This window comes from Lipophrys pholis (genome assembly GCF_963383615.2).
Source record: "Lipophrys pholis genome assembly, chromosome: 7".
Classification (NCBI taxonomy): domain Eukaryota; kingdom Metazoa; phylum Chordata; class Actinopteri; order Blenniiformes; family Blenniidae; genus Lipophrys; species Lipophrys pholis.
Genome location: NC_137638.1, coordinates 18629498 through 18651834, shown reverse-complemented (window position 1 = coordinate 18651834; position 22337 = coordinate 18629498). Strand labels below are relative to the sequence as shown.

Sequence of the window (22337 nt, the reverse complement as noted above, 5' to 3'; positions counted from 1 at the left end):
GAATAATGACGTGTTACATACACAGTGAGTTATTGTTGGAAGAGTTTTATTTCAAAGTTTAGTTATAAAAATGCCACTCCAGGCTCTTCTGTAGGAATAGCAATGCTTCTTTTATTTTCTGTGTTGACCTAATAGTGTACAGGCTCAAACATTTTGGGATATTCCAAACGTCAGGAGATAATCAAATCTGCTTCATACCTTCAAACGCACTGCAAGCGTTTCTAAAGGAAAATGGGAAAACCAGTGAAATTAAAAGAACTGTAGAACATTAGAGCGACAGTTCTGCTTGTAGAAAAGGACCAGTAAGCCCAGGCCAAAAAAAACCTCAGTTCCCTGAGTTAGTAACCAAAACAAGTCCCTATGGAGGCGACGGCTATCAGAAATTACCGTAAGCTACTATTGCATTCATGTAACTGAGTTATACTGCTTTGTTTGAAAACACATAAAACTACTGCGCAAGTTCGAGTGAGATTAAAGTATGAAAAGAATTTAATATGTACACTCTACTAGCAAAGTAACCAATACAAAGAGGAATGTAGTAAAAATTGTAATTAATCACAAATTAAAGCTGTGTGTCTGTGTGTTAGTCAGTTAAAGCTGCATTCAGGGTTTTGCTCAGGAGTTTGTTGCAGATTTAAGTTTTGTTTGTTTTTGCGACTACACTAAATAACGTCTCGTTTTGGTCTTATTTTGTTCTATGCATAACATGCAGATTTTGCAGTTTGTATGGACACATACAGCCAAGTATGTTATTTAGCTGAAACTGTATGTCCTGACATATTACGGTGCATTCATGATTATAACTACTGGTATATACAATGTTATTTGTACAAAAATGCCAATGCCCATCCCTGGCTTCTTATAAACAAAAGTGTACAGGTAGATACATCTTGTAGCAGCCCTGAGGCTGAATCCAATATTGCTTTGTTGTGAAACATTGTCAATAAAGTCCTGCCGACACAGTGATTCAATATCTTCAAACCATGTATGGCTCCGCTCGTCACGTCAGAGAGTCTCTCGGGAACTACGGTGAGATTCTGTGTTATTCTCAGGCAAGTGTGTCTCAGACAGACAGTCATGTCCACTGTGTGTGCATGTGTGTGTGTGTGTGTGAAGACTGGAATAGCTGCTCAGTGTCTCAGCACCACAAGTGTCCATATTGACTCATCCAGTGGACATCGGGTTTGTCCTGTGGGATCTTCAGATGCAAAGTCATTGGGAACCTTTGTCAATCAACCAAGAGATGTCTCCAGTCCTGCAACACAACATCTGGGAATCAAACCCACACGCACCGCACATTTTCATGACATCATAAGGCAGGTCAAAGGCTGCAGCATCGTGGAAGCAATCGTTATGTGTGAAACACAAAAACGCTCATTTTTTTCCATACTTGCCAAGACGGGCTAACATCCTTCAAATTGTGCGAGTGCATTATTAGAGACAAGAGATACAAGAAACATGAGGAATACAATAGTCACTTCATTAAAACGCACACACACGCACACACACACACACACACACACACACACACACACACACACACACACGCACACACACACACACACACACACACACACACACACACACACACACGCACACACACACACACACACACACAACATGCACAGAAGAGTTAGAAACTGACATTATTCCATGTTAGAGCATAATTACACCATAATGTAAGGACACGTTTTCATAAGTGGTGATTCATTATGAATTATGATTTAAATAATGGTGTCATTGTATATTTGAGCACTTTATTAGATTACATAAATTAGACGTTTATGGATTACATTAAGTATCTGTTGAACCTGGGAAACCAAAACATGTATCAGAGCAATATATGAACAATGAAAAAGATTTGAATGCAACTGCATAGAAGAATTTTGTGTTTATTGAAATTAATATCAGCAGTAAGGAGAGGGACAAAATGACAAGATTGCCTTTTTTTAGCAATTCTTTGTTCCATAAAATTCAAAAGAATTTATGGTACAAAGAATTTCAATTATTCAATTGAATTATCTGCTGCTCAACCGACAAATGCATGTTCACAGGAATGTGACAGTGCTTAAAAGGGAAATAGGATTTCCAACATTGTCGGATTTATTGTCAAGAAAAATTCAAAATTCTGAAAAGACAAAAATAATTTTTCTTTGCGCATATTTGAGTAAGTAGGCACTTAAACTTTTTTTATACAAAGTGTTCATGGATGTGAATCTTAAAGCTGAACATTTCTATTTATGAGCAAAATATGTAAATTATAAACCTGCTTAATATGTTTAAAGTCTTTGATACTACTCTTTATATCCGTCATTGATATTTGATAGGTGAACTTAAAATAACTGATACAAACATGAGTATGCTGCAAATTATTGTTAATTTGCAGCATTAATTATTGTAAAGAAAATTGTTTCTATGCACTTATAAAGACAACAGAACAACTTACTATCAGTTTCAAAACCCAACTAATAAAAACATGCAAGATAAAATGTTTTTTAAATAATAATAATCACAGGTATAAGTGCACTATATATTATTTTTGACTGAAAACCAACATATTGTTTCTTATATTATCCTTTATGTGGTTAAAGTCACATTCCTTGTTGTGTTTGTCTGTCAACCACAACATTTTCCATGTGTTTTCTTCACTGTACATGCTGAGAAACCCACAGCACATAACAGCTATTGTATTGTATTGTGGCCAGATTTAGATCCTGTAAGGAGACTTACTCCACATCTCGTTTCTTAATCGTCTTTCCAGATCCTAAGACCTCTGCTACCCGGGATACAATGGGATCATAGTTCATGCTGGCGACAGCCACCACCTCCTCGCTCCTATATGATGCACCAGATAAAGAAACCAATGTGAAGGAGACATCAATTAACCAAACAACAATTTCAAATTAAATCATAAAAAACAGTGTTATTTGTGAACAAAATGTGCAAATAATTACTTGTTACCTGGTATAAAATGCTACAAATCTCAGTTCATCCAGATCTCCTTGTATAATTACATCATCAAATCCATCACCATAACCTACACAAAGAAAAACAAAACACTGAATTCAAACCTACTGACATCACTTCTTTATTCTTACCTTTTTTCTTTTTTACAGCTAAATGGCAGTGTAAAAACAACACAGCAGAGTTCAGCTCATGGTTCACGTGTGACACCTCCCATTCTGTTCAGTCTGCTTCACGGCACTGATGAGGTCAATACAGTTATGCCTACCTGCGTAGCGAATGGTCTTCCCAAACATGGCTGACCAGAAGTAAGGCACAGTTTTGATGTCAGAGGTCCTGCCCATCATGCTCAGAGCAGCCACCCTTCCTGCCAGCAAAGCATCACTTTGAGTCAGACGTTCTGTTTGATATGCAGCCGAACTGCAATCGGTGCTGATCTGTAAAAACACTCACCGTGTACGTGAGCCATCTGCCAGTGGGGGATGTTCACCTTCTTGTTGTTGCGTGGTGGGAAAGGAAACATCACTATGTCTCCTCCAGCGAAAACACCATCCACATTGGTCTGCATCGTCTCCAAGGAAGTTTGACGCAAATAAATGTTAATAAGTCAGCCATACTGGAGAAAGATTTTTCACACATGTTTGCTACATACCTTGTTCACAGTGATGAAGCCCTTGGAATCCAAATGGATGCCGCTCTGTTTCAGGAAGCCTGTTGCAGGAACACTTCCTGCAGACAAAAAAAAAAAAATCACATTTATTTTGAGGTAATTTTTTTTTTGTATTAGGACAGATTTGGAGGAGGAAAAAAAATGTTTTCTTTATTTTATTTCACCTGCTCCAATGACACACACATCAGCACGCAGGACCTTTCCACTCTTCAGTACAACTTCTTTCAGCTGTGTAAGAGAAAATACAAACATGTTCAGGTCCTGTACTCCTGTGTACTGGTGACAATGTGTCAAACATACTAGCTGGTGGATAAAAATCCACGACTGGGATAACTATAAATCTATATTAATCTCTACTATAAAGTGACGGTACAGATGTAAATAAAACTGTAAAATGAAAGCTTGCTGCTCAGTTTTCTCCTCACCACAACCGTCTGGTTCAGTGTCACGATCCTTCTTACGTCACTCATAATCCAAAGACCCACAGAGATATTTAACTCCTCCACACAAATTGAAACAAACCAGAGATTTTTCTGTATTGACTAAATTGGCAGCTCATTACTGAGCAGATTAGCAAGTGAGTGACTTCAAACAAATGTCAGGATTATCGAGGCGGCAAATTAAAACACCCACACACTACTGACAAAGCCCCACCTATTGTCTCCTGAAACATGACGTGGGATGTTTCAGTTCAGAGTCTGGTTGCTCATTTAAGTATGTATTGCAATTATAAAGGGGTGTAGGGTTGACACAGTAGGAGATTTGCAAGTTGCAGTTTCTTATCTGACTTTCACCATGTAATGAGCAAGACAAGACAGTGCATCTGAGCATCAGGTCATGCTGTTTCTCTCACTTTCTGAATACCTGTCCATGATGACCAATCATCTCTGACACCTCGTTCAGCATGTAGAACTTCACCCTGTTTGCCTCAAACAACTGCAAAGAGAAATAAAATGCCATAGTCACGAGAAGCACATGAAAGCTGCAGAACATCGACGGTTTACAGCAGAGCTTCAATGTGTCCTGCATGATCAATCACTCCTAACGAGGAGATTTACGCTCCCCTCTGTACTGCTGTATTGACCAGAAAAAAAACACATTTGCATTTTAACTAGTAGTTTCCTCTCAGGGAGAAGGCTGGTGATGGTACTGCAATGTTGCTTCATGTTCTGAAAAGCTTGATTTCCCAGGAGGCATGTCTCTACCTTCATTATGGCTTTCCCTACTTTCTCCCCGAGAGCTTTTTTAAAGGTGACGGACTCGATCCCAATGACAGAGACGGAGTGGGCCTTGTCAGTTAGAGCGGCAGCCACCTCCATACCTGCCAACACAGCCAGCACACAACATACAGTCAGCATTTATATACGCAAAGCCCCGAGTAAATGAATTAAAAGCTGAACAGATGCAAATGATTTCAGAGAGCACGTGGAGATAAGGAAAATGATAAACGGATGTGTTTATGATGAGCAGAACTGTAGTCAGCTTATAGCTCTGCCCTCCAAAACAGATCTATTTTGTTTATGTTGTCTCTGGAGAAATTGTGAGGATTGTTCTTACAATCAATCAAATTTGCATTTTCGAAAAAAACCAAAGTATTGTATTGTGTGCTTAATGTACAAGTGTCCACTAATGGGAGCCCCCAGGGATCATTTTAGTGCCACTAAAACTGCATATAGACTCACATTTTATTACATTTTTTAAATCCAGTCATTTAACTGGTCTCAGATCCAAATTGTACAAGTGACTGAAAAGCGTGTCTTTGTCTCACCAACGAATGATGTTCCCACGATCACTGCGTTCTTGTTGTTGGCGAGCCTCGCTACGCTGTTGGCATCCTCAGGTGTCCTGAGGTGAAACACATTCCTGACGTCTTTGCCCTTGTAATTCATTGGTTTTGGTCTTTTAAGCAAGAATGAGAGGAATCACAGTCAGTGGATTGATTCATGACATCATCTCTTTGAATATCACACAGACTTAGCGTTTGTTTTTTTTAACCTTACTTGCTTCCTGTAGCAATAAAGAGTTTTCTGTACTCCATCCTTAAACCGTCTTCAAAGGTCACAGATCGCGTTTTCACGTCGATTGCTACGACCTGAAATAAAACATTGTCGGGTTAAAAAGAAAAACACAGCGAGTTGATCTTCTGTGGTTTCCGAAAAAAGGAAAAACTCAGAAATGTGTCATTAGAAACTTGTACCGTTACTCACAGGTCATCCTAAAGGGAGAAAGTACATTGTGACCTCTAGTGGCCATATTAGTTATTCCAGGAGTGAAGAGGATGCAAGCAGCCGGTTGGATCAGGTTAGAGTCCAGAATTCCAATAGTCTGTTTTAAACTTATACAGGGTGCATTTCTAAACCATATTGAGTATTTTGGAAAGTATAAGGAAACTAAAGTTATTCAATCCATAACATTTGTCATGTTTGATGTTTATCATTTGAGTTATAACAACAAATGATTTAGATGTGTTGTTTTGTTTGTTTAGAGTTTTTAGGAAGAAGCAGCGGTCAATCGATTCACTCAGCATCACATTGATCATCATTACTTCACCTTTCAGCTTCAGAGGTCAGCGCCTGTGTCTCACCTCTTTCTCTGTGAGCAGCTCAATGTCGTGATCCTGCAGGAAGTCCAGGGAGCGCAGCCTCAGCTGCTCTGCTGTGCTGTCTAAGGACTAAAGATTAGCAAGTTAGGGCTGAGTAAGACATGAAATAAGATTGATTAAATCTAAAAGCAATCGTCCCACTCTTTTTGGACACTGTTTAGAAATAGGATTTTAGGCTTACAGCCATTAAATAACTAACAGAAATAGCGTTTAACACAACAATCTGTAACTTTCATGACACCTTCTATATTTTGTGCAGACAATTAAAACATTTCTATGATGATACATTTTCAAAAAAGAAAATTATGCAGGCCTTTGAGTAAATTTCCTGTCAGTTTCAGGTATGGCTGGTTACCTCTGCACAAGCTATTTTCTTTTAGGTTGGCCTGCATTGAAGTGTGCAGCTTTAATTCCCCAAACAGTTCCTGCTTTAGCAACACTGACTGACAGCACCTCTGCAGTTGGTTACATAACTTTGTTGGCCAAATACGTTCTGTCTCAGTATATGTGCTCAAGATCTGGGTACAAACCTTACTCAGTTTAGGCCTGTCATAGGGAGGATGCCGGTCCATGGTGCACATGACAATCCGGTCAGTGAAGCCCTCCTGCCTCAGCGTCTCTGCACAAACCAGACCTGCTGGACCTGTCGACAAATTTGTGGGCTTATCAACAAACGATGCATGGCTCTGATGTTGATGTTAGTGAGATTAGATAAAGAGAACTGAACACACTAACCTGAGCCAATGATGAGAACATGGCTGAAGCCAGTGCTGGAGTTAATGACTGCTGAACATCGGGCCATGGGCTTTAACCTTTTCTGTGACTGAAGGGTCTGGAAATGTTTAAAGATCTCACATCCATTAAATCTGTTTGTTTACGCTCAAGCCTCCACATTCTTTTAGTAGTTACCTGCTTGTTTGCTCGAATGATCACCTTGTCCTTTTCAACTCTGACCTGGAGCAAACAGACATGAGTGATGTGTACACTTTTTGACGATCCTCAGAGACATGATAAGACAGGGAATGTATTTAAGGACGGTACAGGTGGTGAAGGTCACCTGGAAGGTAGGCAGGCTGTCCAGACCAGGGAAGTCCTCGATGTCTCCTGTGGCAATGTTGAAACATGCTCCATGCCAGGGGCAGCGCACATGGCCTTTTGATAGCACACCTGAAACAACAGAGGATTACACATCATTTAAATGTTCTACATCCTCAGCTGTATGGAGTACACAAGTTACCAACTTGTTACATGGCAAAGAATCAGACAATCTCACACACACACACACACACACACACACACACACACACACACACACACACACACACACACACACACACACACACACACACACACACACACGCTGAAAGTCAAATTAAAGACAATAATTAACTTCATGCACATGTTGGACTGTGGGAGGAAACCCATACACACACAAGGAGAACTTGCAAACTCCATGCAGGTAGGCCCCCCCAAGCCAGGACTAAAAGCACATTTCTCAATATACAAAGAAATTAAACAACAGCAATGGTTATTTAAAAATAAAAGTAGAAACTTTCAGCCAAAATAATAACCATAACAAAAATAAAAGACAACATCACTAACCTTTGACAAGTGGAGCTCCGTAATGTGGACACTTATGGCCCATGGCTGAAAACTCCCCGTGCTCTTTGATCAACAAAGCTCTGCCACTTCCTAAGTCAACCTCTCGCATCCTGTCAAATGGACAAACACAGAGAAATGCATGAATATTCATAGCTGATTGTATATAGGTATATAGGAGCAGACTATAACTTCCTATATCGCCAATGGCAGCTGAAACAGAGTCCTCCCATTTACCATTCTCCTCTGAAACCTACACTCAAACATTTTAGACTGACTGAAAGAATCTAAACCATCTTCCATTTTCTCCTTTTAGCCAAGCTTTTCTGCTCCTCCGCCCCGACTGCAACCTGCTCCCGTTGTGTTAAGTGAGAGTGTAAAATGCCACAACTGCTCTCATTTTTCCTACAGGAAACGTCAAGGTATTTTCAGAGGTTTAACGAAAAAGCAATAGCCCCAGAAAACTAAAAGAGAAAAAAAAAAAGCACTGCCGTGACACTCACGACAGCAGGGTGAAAGTATGATTAAAGCTTGAAGCTTGACTTATTTTGTATATAAACAGTCTCCTCCTCTGTTCAGTGCACTTGGGGGTTCTGCTGTTACCTGACTTGCTCTCATATGATCACTGCGGTGTCAAACTTTGCACAGATGTTGCACATTGTTGAGTGACTTTGCTGCTGCAGCAGCTTCCCCCTCTTCTTGTGCTGCTGATGCTGAGGACTTTAGCGCTTAGTATCATCCCATAATCGTCCCCCTCTGCTCACTGTTTGCACTTCCTACAGCCTGCACTGAGAGGGACCCTAACAGCTGATGACTAAATCTGACAGTGCTATCTGCTGGATAAACTGAAAAAGAGAATTCCTCTTTTATTTTATAGAGTTAAAATACAAATCTCTTTTGCAAGGTGACCTGGCTAAGACAGCGGCATTATTTGATCACAAGATGAAACCACAAAACATGTAAAGCAACAACATTCCTCCTTCAGCATCGTCAGCATGATCCTCTTGAATTTATTGATTCCACAACTAGAAAAGTAGTATTTCTCTAAGATGGCTCAAGTACAATAAACTCCCTAGTGAATTTTTTTTTCATTGTAGTCTTGTTAGTTGTTTGCTCACACATGTACTTATATTGATGTGTTTTCAATAAGCCAGAAACAACTTTGAAAAATCTTTTTGTGCTTGTCAAATACCATTAATTTAAAATCGCAGGTCATTATACTTATTCTCCAACTGTCATCGCTGCTGGATTTACGGTTTTACACTGAACTTGTTTATAATATTATAGTGTCTCCATTACAGTTTCAATAAATTCACTTTTATGTTTTAACAGTTAATACATTTACCTTTTACTTCATAGTTACCACGGTTTCTTCTCAAACAACTAAAGTAAAATGTCGCACAGGAAAAGGCATCACAGTGACACCCACATTTTTCCTGTTACTCTCACCCTTTGTCTCTTAAGGACGGCCCACATCACATATTATTTCATATCTGTAATGTCTCTGCATCAAAACCAAACACGCTCCTCTGCCTCCAAGGATCCATGTGTATGAACGTGATCAGGTGGAACCATAAAACTTCTTACTGTCCGTTTTCCAGGTCCTTAACGTGACACACAGAGGCCTCCACGTAGTCCCGTGGTTTGTGGTAGAGAGGCAGCGGGGTGGAGTCGTCATCAGATCCGTGTCCGAGCGCCCCATTAGGTCTACACTCAGCAAAGGGACTCGCCTTGCCATTTGGCGATAAGCCGTCCATCTCTTTTTCGTTATCCAGGAGAGAGAGTTCCACTTTAACTTCAACTGCACAACACAGACACATCGCACTCAGAAAATGCATGACAGAACACATTGAAGTGAAATCATGTCAACTTTCTCTGAGTCACATCATCAATAAACTGAAGCTTTCGTACAGAAACGGTTGAAGTGCTATCGGCAGAGTATTAATGCCACCCGTCGCAGGAGGACTGCACTATTATACACCTGTCACCTCCCCTGTTATTTTATTTCTGTCCTTCTCCAGTGTGCTGGAAGAGTAATTTGCCTTTCAGCAGGTAGCGATGTCTATAACGTTGAGACAAATTGACTGTGGCATCTGCAAAACTGAAACAAATGTAAGTAAGAGGCAGGCGAGGGGAGAAGTGTGTAACAGCAGCCTTGTCTTCTTTTCTTTTCTTTACATTTTCGACTGAGGAGCTCCCATACAATGTAAAATATTAATTAACAGCATGCAGGAAATCAGTCATAACCAGCTGTAAAACATTCTAATGCTAAATATGCTTTTTTTAAAGTTGCGTCACATTCATTCAGCCAGTATGGTAGAAAAATACAAAAACACCTCAAATACAGTCATCTTTTGCTTTTAGTTTTTTCTGTCTTCCTGCACCTTTTTATTGTGACTTTATTGCATATTCTTTCATCTTATGTTAATGCACATTTGTCCAAAAATAAATCAAGGGCAATTTGACACTTATTGATTTTCCTTCTCACCTTTTCAGCTCTGTTAGATAACATTATTCCTATGTCATTACAAAGAGGATAATCCTTGAGAGAGTAAATGAAAATAAAACTGTACACATCAAGGTCAAAATGATGTGTTTTCCTTCATTTCTTGTACTTTTACTCTGAGGAGGCAGCAATGAAATACTATACAACGTCATGCTATTAATCTGTGTTTTTGGAAACATGCAAGTTTCTCAAACGACAAGTGATGCGCCACCGTTAGGCTTCTACTTGTTAACTTTAACAAATAGTTGTGTAACTCCTTTTTTTTTTTTTTTTTTTTTACTGCAGTAAGGCTTTATCTGTTCGGCTGGAAAAATGTGCTGATCATCCGGTTCCTACTCGGTAATCTGGCTGGAATTTTCTCCCGCTGAGCAAGTCTTAATTAAAATCAATGGAAAATCATAATAGTGAAAGAAATCGCATGAGAGAAAAGAGAGCGAAGGCTTTCCACAGATGCTGTTACAATGTCTCAGGCTAAATGAGACATTGCCACACTGATGTATCATCTGATCGGCAGTAACAGTTATGAAGGTCTTCAATAGGTAAAAAGCATTTAGTGTAGTTTCACCTCTTTTTTGGTGAAAACCAGACACTGTTTTTTATCAGAAATGGGGTAAAGGACACTGGAGTTTTTCTGTATAACTTCACAGTGTTTGTAACATTTCAGCGCTCACATTTCTATGCAAATGAAGATGGCACGGAGCCACGCCGTTAAACGGGCTCCCGCCTTCCTAAGATCTTGTCATGGAGTCATGCCAGTTTCGTCACACTTTTCACTTGAATACCTTCATTTAAACTATGTGTCTGTTCAAAAGCTGGGTGTAGACAACGTGTCTGTTTTTGAGAAAAAAATAAAAACATGAATGTATTTACGTCTAATTGTTTTGAGACAACGGCGAACACATTTATGTTCCCTTGGCTTTGGACAGTTTTCTTGAGTGTTTTATGAAGCCTTTGGAGCTTATAGCTGAGGAATTTAATGGTGTATTTTAATGTTGTAGAGAGCCACACAAAACATGCTGATTTCACTAAGTCATGACAAGTGTTGAGAATGATGCATTATAAAGTAACACATTACCGCCACATTAATACCTTCGGCAGTAATATGCTAGTAACTGTTTACTATTATGAAAAAGTACTGCAGTTACAGTTACTTAAGTTTGAAGATACCTGTGACTGGTTATTTTAGCCACACATGAAAACATAAGAGAGCTGCAGCCCAGTACCATTATCCAAAGCTGTTATCTATGGTGTAGAGAAGCTTTGTTGCTATTTCATTAAACTCTGGTTTACTGGAGGAGAAGTGGCTTCTGAACTTGGACCTCCTGACAGCAACATGAAAGCTCAGCCTGCGTCCACTGAACTTTTTGAATTGCTAGATTACATCAATATTAGCTCACCTTTGTAAGAGCAGCATGCTGATGTCTCACTGTTTGTAATTTACCTTGGATATTCTATAGCTTTAAACACACACACACAGTGCTGGCAGCTCGGCTAATGAGTCACAGCAGATATAACTGAAGGAGACATGTAAAACCAACTATACAGTACACACTGCAGTAGCTATTAAAGTAACTAATATGCAGCTGATAATGTAATCAATTACTAACGTCCAGTATGTATTGCACACCTAATTGCAGCTGATAATGGGGGAAGTGAAAATACCCTGGTACAAATGCCAGTACATCAGAAGGGCAAACACAAAGACACAAACTATGAGGCACAAACACACACAAACATTCCCACCTCTAAGCAATCTAAAGCGATCCAAACCAGGGAGGTTTTTTTCTCTCGGGTAAGTCTAACTATTAAACTGAGATGAATTTGTTGGCTTGGAAATGTCTGGGGTGAGCATCAGTGTAGTAAACTTGCTCCCCGCTGGGCCCTTCATATAGTGTCAGTCAGGTTTTGTGTCTTCAGGAGGTCTCTCCCTCCAAAGGCTGAGTCATCACTGCTAACCGTTAATCATTCCCTCGATCAGATTGTGCTTCTGGCTCTGATACTGAGATAATCGCTGTAGTATAATTCACTTAAGCCTGGGCAAAGCAGTTAAACATAATGTGCTATAATGTGTGCATTAAATACATGGAAAATAAACACAATATGGAAATATACCTCAGGCTTTGGGAATGTGAGATGCTTTCAGTGTTGTAGAGCAAAGTCACAAAAATGCAGAGTTTCATTTTCAAGATGGTTGCGCACAGCGTGACGTGTTGATATGAACGCAGCGTAATGCAGTAGGAGTGTTTAAGTCATTTAAATGATTCTTAACTATAACTACTATAGTGTTTCCTGTGCACATGGAGTAAAATCTGTTCTCAATGGTGAATAAAATGCTTAATTGGACATGTCCAGACTGTTGTTTTACTTACAGTGTTGTGATAAACTAGATGTTACAACCAGTTTTTAGGTTAGGATTCCAATCAGAGGCAAATGAATCACAGAATAACTGATTACTCTAAAACTACTTAAGCTTTAATTTTCCTTTAAAAACCTTTTTTTTTTACTTAGAATGTAAGTTCATGACTTTATGAAGTTGTGTGATAATCTAAGGCCTTTCCCACTGTGCGATGCGATTACGTCAAGTCAAGTTTAACTTTTGGCTGACTGTGAGTAACTGGAGGTCATGCTGTGAATTACATGGACTAAGTTTAAGTGTCTGTTAAAATCGTGCTGTTTTGTGGCTGATAAAGGTGATGAACAACTATGCCCCACATAAGACGTAACCATGTCTTCTTTGTGAACTGTCCAGTCTGATAAGCCTCCACTACTGTATTTTCTGGTTGATTATAGTGCTTGTACTTGATAGCAGCCAAAGTACAAAAAACTTTAGGAAATCACTGATATGGAGGACAAAATTATGTTATTTTTATATGATATGATATAATATGTTGTTGTCAAGTGCAACAACAACATTAAGAAAGAAAAAAAACATAAAATAATTTTGTTTCATTGTGAACTGCATGATAGTCTGTTGTTTAAAACTAATCAGACGGTGGAAAGTTCCTATCAGGACTGCCTGTTTTTCCTGTTATTGTTCTTATTTTAGGCTTGAATTATTTCAAATTAAACAACTCTGATGTTTATAAAAAAAACATGATGCTCACCTGGTTTGGTTTTGGAGAAACATCCTCCCATGGTGGGCCCGGGATTGAGGGACACCCAGGGTGAGGGAGGGAGGGAGGGGAGGGAAGGGAAGGGAGGTTCGCTCAGATCTCCGGGCTGGGCTGCTCGGTTGGGACGTAACAGTAACACAGATGTGGAGGTTTGAGATCTTGAAGGTCCAGGTTTTCCATTGCACACCTCAGCTCCTCCACATAATCTGCACAGAGAGAATCCCAAAAACGATAACACACAAGGGACAACGATCTAAAACATCTCTCAACAGGAAACTCGTGAGGTGCTCATTATATCATGTTTTGAGGACGGGGGGTTGGGGGTGATGGTTAAAACTCAAAATTGCAGCTTTCTGTTTCGACCATTTAACTTAGCTCAGTTGTTCTAAAGTGTCTGAAAACTGAAATCCTCAAATCCTCCCTCCAAAGCTCTTATTCTTTGTGTATATATACATGTAACATGTTAGCGCTTGTCAAAAGGAAGCAATTGTGCTAATTAGGAACGTTTCCACACAAATCGTCACCTTTGTTCATGCATATTACATGGGAAGCTGTTAAATATTAACAGCCCTCCAACACCTATTAACTTTCTCGTCACACTGTGCTTTAAAGGGAGGCAGGGGCCCCTTGAGTTTCCAAATCCCCCCTTGTTTTGTTGCCACATTGCCCTCACATTTCTGCCAGCTCTGGTATTTCACCCACACATACTGTCGTTAGGTTATTCGCAGCAGCGCTGGCTGCATATGAATCTGAGGCGACACAGAATAGCAGGTGTATCATTCAATAAAGTGCAATCCATCATCAAATTATCCTTTTGAGGTACAACCAAAGGAACTGCTTGATATTCTAAGCACATCTTAATGTCCTTGAACTTCAGAGAGAAAAAAAAAGAAGTGTGCAGCTTGTACTGAAGCGCAGCTTAGAAAAAGTTCCTGAGAACAAATGAAAAACGGAAATATCTGCTTGACCAACAGTTGTTGTATGTAAACTACGTTTCATATACATTCTACTACTGAATGAAAGTAGCTTTGTAATTTTCAATAAATTAAGCATCATTATGAGATACTTTCATACTGTCTGAATATATTGATTCAAGGCTTTTTTGAGATTTTAGCCAAATATGTGGTTACATATAATAATAGTTATGAAACACTTTCAGGTTGATAAAATACATTGTTTTGTTCCTATAAAAAAAAAAATTTTTTAAAAAGCACTCTTAGTCCATACATTGTAAGCAATTTGAGAACAGGTAGATTACTTGTTTAAAACTTTCACATTAATTCATCTGAAATTACAACTTAAAAAAAAAAAACATACAAAAGACCCTGACTGAATGAAAGAACAAACAAGCAAACAAACAAACCTTGTTGTGTTTTTATCTACTTTAATCATCTTGGACTGGTCTAAACAGCATCTGGAGCTGAATAAATATTCCCTTTAAGGAATGAAGCATTCTAACGTTGCCAAAAATGAGCACCATTTTTATTTTGATCATCTTACCAAAACATAGTCAGGGTTTATGGAGTCTCTCCAACATGGGGAAAAAGGCTAATTTGGTTCTATTTCATCCAAACGTCTGAGCCAACTACTTAGATTACCCTGGACTGAGTTAACAGACGTGAAAACAATTCTTTGATTTGGTGCGTTTTACTACCAAGAGAAAGCATCCGAGCTGATAAGTTGTGTACAAAGACTTTTCTCTCACGCGTTAATCGTTAAATAATTTGCCTTCACTGACTAAATTGATGGACGACAAATTGGACCAGAAAGAGCAGCCACACTGGAGTTCCAGCAAACCCAGGATATTTTGTGCAGAACTAAAGTAGGCTAAGCAGATTTGGTCCTCACAACATATGACGCAGATCCCGCTCTCTCACTGTTGGGCCTGTCCCCAAGCAGTGCTAATAATCCTGCCTGCAAACAAGCTGTCAGTTTCACTCACTTCCCTACAAATGTAATAGCTGTTACTGGAATGTTGGAGGGGAGAATTAGCAAACTGCAGGTTGGAGGTGAGGAGGCCGATCCACAAACTGCCTGTGTGCGCAAAAAGGCAAGAATGCTGAAGTCCAACACAGCTGAGCTCGAATGATCATATCCATCACTCACTAACTGGACTTGTTAAATAAACATAACATATAGGCGCACACATGGAAAGTTGTTATTACAATCTTCATCAACACAGGAGCATGCATCATGACTAGAGGTCACTTTATAGGACCTCCTTAGCCCTTGAAACTACATGACACCCAAACTAAAGATCACAACAGTTCAAGTTTTTTGCTGAATAATTTTTCTAAGCATGTGTTTGGCAGGTTGCCTGACAGTTGAGTCTCCAGTTAACAAATATGGCCATCTGATGGTCAGCTGACAACGAGACAAGAGCCTTTAACAATTGATTGCTGGCCACACCTCTTTCCCCTCACGTTCTCCTGGTTTGTGACATGCGAGATAAGCCGGGGACATCATCCTGTGATTGCGTAAACCAGCTCTTGTAAACCGGCAAATGTGCTGTGTTACTACACAGTTAGTGCTCAGTTCACTTCTTTACTGACAACCTGATGAAAGTTGCTTTGTTAATGAAAATAGGATGAAACTGTTCATGTCTGATAGCTTTTCTGGAGTTTTTATGTTGCTTACAGTTCAGGGATAGAGGAGGGATGGGGGAGGTAGGAAAGAGTTGAATCTTAAATTTGACTGACTTCTGTTTACTCCACTGCTTGTATGTCTCATACTATATAGGAACAAGGTGGAAATTACCACAATCCTCAAAAAGAAGCTCCAATGTGTGTGTGACACAATCTTACCCTGTAAGCAAGTTCATTCACATCATTTCAACAAGGTTTATTTAAAGTCTCGAATTTATTCTCGACCGATAGATAATTTAAAGTTTTGTTGTTTGTTTGTTTGTGTCTGAATGCTGGTTAATTCCATGCTCCAGGAAAAAATCTGAAGACGAGACAATGACTTCATGTGACGCCAACAGTGTGTAAGCTGTGTAAATGTAAATAATAGTACAACCTTTAACAATGAAAGAGACAAAAGGGAGGATAACTAAAGCGTAAACCATCGTTTCACCCAACGTTTCCCCACGCAGAGGGGATTCTTCAGCTCTTGTATTTCATACAACAAACCTTGAACGTCTGGAATACTATGAAATATAGATACCACATGTCTCTCAAAAACAAAGACCACAGTGTCAATGTACATGAGACCTGAATCAAAAAGCAGAGTTCTGAGTGGATTTGAAGTGTGACAAACACATCAGGTCAGAGAAAATGTGTGTATTAACTGTATTAACAAAGCTGGTTACAATGTCAGCAGGCACCTCTTTACAGGTGGGGTTTTTTTTTCTACTGCTTTGAGCCATAACCTCTCCATGATGTCATGGAAAACTGGAATTGTGGGTTTTGAGAGAGGTGAGCACCCTATGGGGGAGCACACGCGCGCGCGCGCACACACACACACACGGAGCAGAATTTCATACAACTCAGATTTTCCATTAAAACGCATTAAGGGTTGTTAATCTGACTTTAAAATGTGTGTAACATGAGTGGTCATACTTTATAACAGAACTGCATTTTGGTAGTGTGTTTTTAATTAGAAATGCACCATCAGGATACAGGACATGCTCCCTGTAACAACTTCACACACACACACACACACACACACACACACACACACACACACACACACACACACACACACACACACACACACACAGACACACACACACACACACACACACACAATTAAAAGTAAAAAAAAAAAAAAAAAAAACGGATCCGTGTTCCCCTGACTGTGAAAGTAAAGAATCATCCTACCGGCGTGCATGGAGCAGGTGCACTGAGATCCTGTCAGAGTCCCCGGTGCTCCTCTTGTCCTGCGGAGTCCGGTAGCATATTAGCAGGAGTCACCTCGCGCTACTCTCGCTCTCCGGGATTGGCTCCGCGCGCCGAGTATTATTCCCAGGACGTGTGCGTCCCCCGGTGCCCTCCTGCTCTCTCCTCCTCAGCCCCCCACCCCCCCACCCCCCCCACCCCCTCCTTCTGTGTGTGTGTGTGTGTGTGTGTGTGTGTGTGTGTGTGTGTGTGTGTGTGTGTGTGTGTGTGTGCGTGTGCGTGTGCGTGTGTCGCTGAGCCCCCTCCAGTGTTGAAGCGGACTGAACCGACCGGTCGTGGGAGTCGCTCTGCTTCGCCGGCCGAGCCTGAAAATGCAGCAGGACCTTTGCCAGGTTCTCAGCTGTATGCAGTATTGATGGAGTTGCTGAGGGGATGCTAACACAGCATGAATTCTCACCGTCCCCCCCTCCTCCCTCCCCCTCCTCCCTCCTCTTTCCTGAACACACACTCGCAGCGAGGAGCTGCTTGCTTTTCACTTCAGATCATCTCAGCTTCGCCTTCAAATGTCAAACAGCAGATTTGCCAGTTAAACCAGACCAAGGTCTCCACTGCACTGCCTGGTCTGATTGGCATGCTGACTCTGGACACTTTCCTCTGCATGACTGCTGCAGTGCAACTTACGCTAATGGCATTAACTGCATCAGAGAACATTCTGTCTGTCCTTTTTAGACACCAGGAGAAGAATGAATGAAAGTCAGGGTAAAGACCAAGATTGAAAAGTTATACTATCGAAATGAGCGCCAAAGATTGTTTTTCTCCAGCTGTGGGGAAAGATGCGCGTCTCTTTTAAATACGACTGCAGAAACAAGGTCGTTCACCCGATAATTGCGGATCCATTTCTAACGGAAATGATGATGCCAGCAGGGACAGGAGGTGATGACCGGGATGCTGCGCTGAAGCCTTCACTCTGGTTTCTGAATGCTAATGTGTCAAAAGCATTCGCGTTGAATCCAGTTCTTTCCTCTATATCATATCGTGTGGTTGTGTTTCAGAGGCCCTGACAGCTGACATGTGCACATGCTCTCCACGCTCAGCATGTTTGTGTTTCTCTCTGCGTGCGTTCAAGCACATGCAAAAAGTATGTCTGAATGGAGGCCAGGGTGGGCGGTGCACACGTGCACAACAAAATGACTGATGAGGCTCTCCCAGTGAGCAGGCAGAGCCGCCTTACATCGGTGAGACATCACTCGCTTTAATTGAATTATGTGGGGACTCGCTTCTTCAGGAGCCAGAGAGAGCTGGAGCATCCAAAAACCCAGATTAAGGAAATCAAGAGCTTGCCAAAACATTAATGCCAGCATTTATTAGGGGACGGTCCCTCAGTGGTGTAGTGGTTTGGTTTTCTCCTTGTGTTTGCATGGGTTTATTTAAATTGAATGTTATTCCTATAGTGCCAATAACATCCTAATCATCTCAAAGCACTTCCACATGAGCAAGCATAGCGGGGAGGTGGAGAGGACAAAGTGAGAGGTGGAGCCATCCTGTTGTTCCAGGTGGGGTTAGAGGATGAAAAGAAATGAGCCGATAAAGAAGCTGTCACCAGATCTCTCCTGCTAGTTTCTCTCAATAGTTATTTTGACACCCTGAACATAGGGAATTGCAATAATCTCAAGTACATGGATTCCTTCCTCAGAATCATTCTGACTGAACATCTTCCTGATTTTAGAGACATTATGCAGGTGGAAGCAGCCCTGTCCACTTGTTTAAAGTAGGAGTCAAAAATCAATCATGGGTCTCTCTCATTTAACATTGACGTGCTCCCTCTGGCTCAGATCATGAAACACTGCAGAACCTCCTGTCACATATATGCTGAGGACACACAACTGTTCAGGCTCAGAGTGAGACTTTCAAAGAATTTCTCAACTCGTTTCTCAAAGAAATGAACAATTAGTATGAGTAGTGGGGGACGTTTCGGTTAGGCTAAGACAACCTTTCGCTGTTATCAAGTCTTACACTATTAAATATTTGGATGGAATGGATCAGATATTTAACAATCCACATTTGATTATAGTGGATTTGATCTGTTACAGAGGAAGTTTAGATTTTAGTTGATTTTAAGATCAACTCCTCTCCTGTGGAATAAAATAGTCGGGAATCAAGACAGTCTCTACAGGATGAATGTATTTTAGATTCTGGGACGGTGACAAATGTAAGGAAGCTGCAGAGACTCTTGTCTTTGACTCCTGGGCTCTGGGTTGGTAAGGATTTGAGAATCTTAATGAAAGACTTAGACTTGAAGTTATAAATAGTAAGCAGTACAAGAAGGCATTTCATACATGGCACAACCAATCACATACAATCTATTCTCAGCATTCAATTCCATCATATTTTCTGATTCACAACAACTCTGCATACGTGTGCGGCGAGGTGCATTAAGGACTAAGAGGAGCTGCTTGTGCCAAGTCCCTCCCAGAAATGAAACCCTGAGGAGCTGCAGCACAGAAATGAAACTCCTGTTCAACTGTTCCTTGCTGCCGTGGCAGTGAGCTCACACAACCACAACGTCTTGGAATATTCTCTGCTTGAGATTAATCTGGCTTTCTTAAACCATGTGAATCCTTGTACTACATCTTGCAATACTTGTAGGTACTTTCTTTCTCCAGTAACACAGTGCCAGGCCTCTTTCGATTGACATTGTATTATTTCTCTATTTTTGTTTTGTTGATATTTTGAAGGATTTCAAACTTTTTTGTGCTTTGTGTCCAAAAGTTTGCTGAGTCGGTCGCCTTACAGTTATTAGCAATCTACACAACCTTTTTTCAATCATCTGGAAACTGTAGATACTTAACACATAGCTCTGAGTTTATTTGGAAAAACTTTAGGACGTCTACAGACAGACACCAATAACACAATTGTTGCACTTGCTTATTGTCTCAATTCCTTTGATAAAACATTTTTAGTCCATTTCTAACAAACAGAAATCACAGAGACATTTATCATCCAGCGCTGAAACGGCTGGACAAACAAAAGATACTCACACCCGCAACATTTTTGTGTTTTTGTGTTTGAATTACTGAAAACGTTCATGTCTGACTGCTCGATGCTGACATGCTTCCAAATGTGCATCATTGTGCAGGTATTACACACAGAAATGAGATATCTATAGAACCTCAGTCTTCAGGTAGTGCTGTGTCCTGTGCTTCACCTGCGGGCTGTTTTGCACACTCGGTGGCCGCTGGTCGAAGTCCCCCATGCACACGGCCACAAAGAACAGAGTCCCCCCGATGGCCAGTGCCAAGCCGCCGAACCACCCGGAGAACATGGCCTCCCCGTACTCCCAGCGTGGCATCACATCAGGAAATCCCTCATCCCAAAACTCCACCACGGTCGTGTAAGCTACGATGGAGACAGGAGCCAGAGTGGTGAGCCCCGACACCCAGGACAGCACCCCGCTGAGAATGAGGAGCCCCCGCTTCATGCCGGGCTGCTCAACACACATCTCCACACCCTCCAGACCGGGGAAGGCAGCCAACACAGATAATCCTCCGGTGCATATGGACACTGACATGAGCACCCTGGAGACCTGCAGGTCCATCGGTAGTCCCAGGATGGAATCATAGGCCTTGCACTGAATTCCCACTTCCTCGGTGTAGAGGCAAGTGAGCCACAGCCCGGAGAACCAGTTCTCCACTTCATTGAGATCCGAGTTCATCGTCTTCCACAGGGGAAGAAAGGTCGTGGTGAGAGATGTGACCAAACCTCCAAATGTCACGAAGAGTGCAGTCCTTTGCATCATTTTGGTTGTTAAAAACACCATCTTCTGTCTCGGGACTAATAAGCTTCGGACTGGGTTTCAGCCGTTCAGGTAGAGAAGGTGAAAGACCCGGAATGACTGTAGCCCGTCCCACCTGCTGCACAGACCCAGACAGCCCACCTCTTCTTAATAAAATGAACCTGATAAGTGGGAGATAATCCAGGACCCGCAGCCTGACAACACATACTGTTTTGTTTCAGTGTTCAAGATCATCAGAGGGAACAATGGACTCTGTTTATGGATGAAACCAAATATGTCCAGTGGGATTCTGGGCTGCGAGTGTGCATAAGTCGACTTAAATGAATGTAACATGAGCAAAATGGACATGCAGGGCTGCACACAAAAACTATTTGATAAAAGCTGCCCCAGGCATGAGAATAATAGGCTGTTTCCCAGAGTGTCTTTTAAAGTTAATAACTTGAGATAAATCGTGGCGCTGTGGTTCAAGCTTATTCATGTGCATTATTTCGATTCAGACATTTATTTTCTAAGGACACAGCAGTGGGAGCTTTTGATTTCCCAAGTGTCTCGAGTATCTGGACTATGAATAGCACCTTGTACTCAATGCAATGGTGCTTTAAACTATCCAGAAGGGTCCAACAATGGTGAATTCCACTGTGGGTTCTTTACAGAGCTCGCAGTACGACTGCCAGCTCACAGAGAACCAAACTGCTGTCTCTGCATTTAGGTCAAGCTCCCTGCAGAAGCAGAAAATACTGAAAGAAGTTGCTGGATTCCTCACTACTTTCCAACGTGATTCAATTTTAATCCTACCAGATCTAGGGCTGTCAAAATTCATATTTCTGTGACATCTTCGCAAAAAAAAAAGACTTTTAATCCAGTCAGGAAAGAATAAATTACATTTAATGTTTTAAAGGGTCAAACATTGCAGAAGCTGAAGGAATTCTCTCTTTTTTACCAAGAAGCATTGTATAACCTTATCATCCACAGATCAGTGGAAACTGAAACCGCTGAATGAGTTCGATGAAAGTTGGTGGAATAACCTTCAGCTTCTTGCATGGTGTATATGTTACAATGACTTTAGAGAACAACTCAGAAACTGCATTACTCCACAGTGGGTATAAACACATGTTATTTAGCTAGTAGTTCTATAGTAACTTTTGGTTGAATAGACATCCTGATGCAAATTCAAATAATCAGATTCTATTGTTAATGACTGTTGGGATCCATATTGTCTTACAATTTGAGATATCTGGTGGGCCTTATAGT

General features: G+C 40.9%; 2 protein-coding genes across 2 annotated transcripts; both read right to left on the bottom strand.

Annotated features, from left to right (window-relative positions):
• Positions 1-37: 37 nt before the first annotated feature.
• On the bottom strand, positions 38-17454 carry aifm3 (AIF family member 3). The gene is made up of 20 exons (XM_080467138.1): positions 17276-17454; positions 13446-13660; positions 9423-9636; positions 7839-7948; positions 7294-7403; positions 7146-7190; positions 6972-7068; positions 6767-6879; positions 6219-6305; positions 5635-5726; positions 5403-5533; positions 4840-4955; positions 4499-4570; positions 3799-3862; positions 3617-3693; positions 3418-3535; positions 3233-3331; positions 2962-3037; positions 2731-2835; positions 38-1255 (listed from the first exon to the last, which is right to left on the bottom strand). The coding sequence occupies exons 2-20, from the start codon at positions 13474-13476 to the stop codon at positions 1213-1215; spliced, it is 1800 nt and encodes a 599-aa protein (XP_080323264.1). The 5' UTR covers positions 13477-13660; positions 17276-17454; the 3' UTR covers positions 38-1212.
• A 2999-nt stretch (positions 17455-20453) lies between these two features.
• cldn26 (claudin 26) lies at positions 20454-21110 on the bottom strand (the record flags this gene model as incomplete). Its single annotated transcript, XM_080466647.1, has 1 exon — positions 20454-21110. The coding sequence occupies one exon, from the start codon at positions 21108-21110 to the stop codon at positions 20454-20456; it is 657 nt and encodes a 218-aa protein (XP_080322773.1).
• Between the last annotated feature and the right edge of the window lie 1227 nt (positions 21111-22337).

Coding starts and splice junctions, on each gene's coding strand:
- aifm3 (XM_080467138.1), bottom strand. CDS start 13,476: ATGGGAGGATGTTTCTCCAAAACCAAACCAG. Junction 6,306..6,766: donor ACAGGCCTAAACTGAGTAAG/GTTTGTACCCAG, acceptor GCTAATCTTTAG/TCCTTAGACAGCACAGCAGA. Junction 4,571..4,839: donor TAGGGAAAGCCATAATGAAG/GTAGAGACATGC, acceptor TTCTCTTTGCAG/TTGTTTGAGGCAAACAGGGT.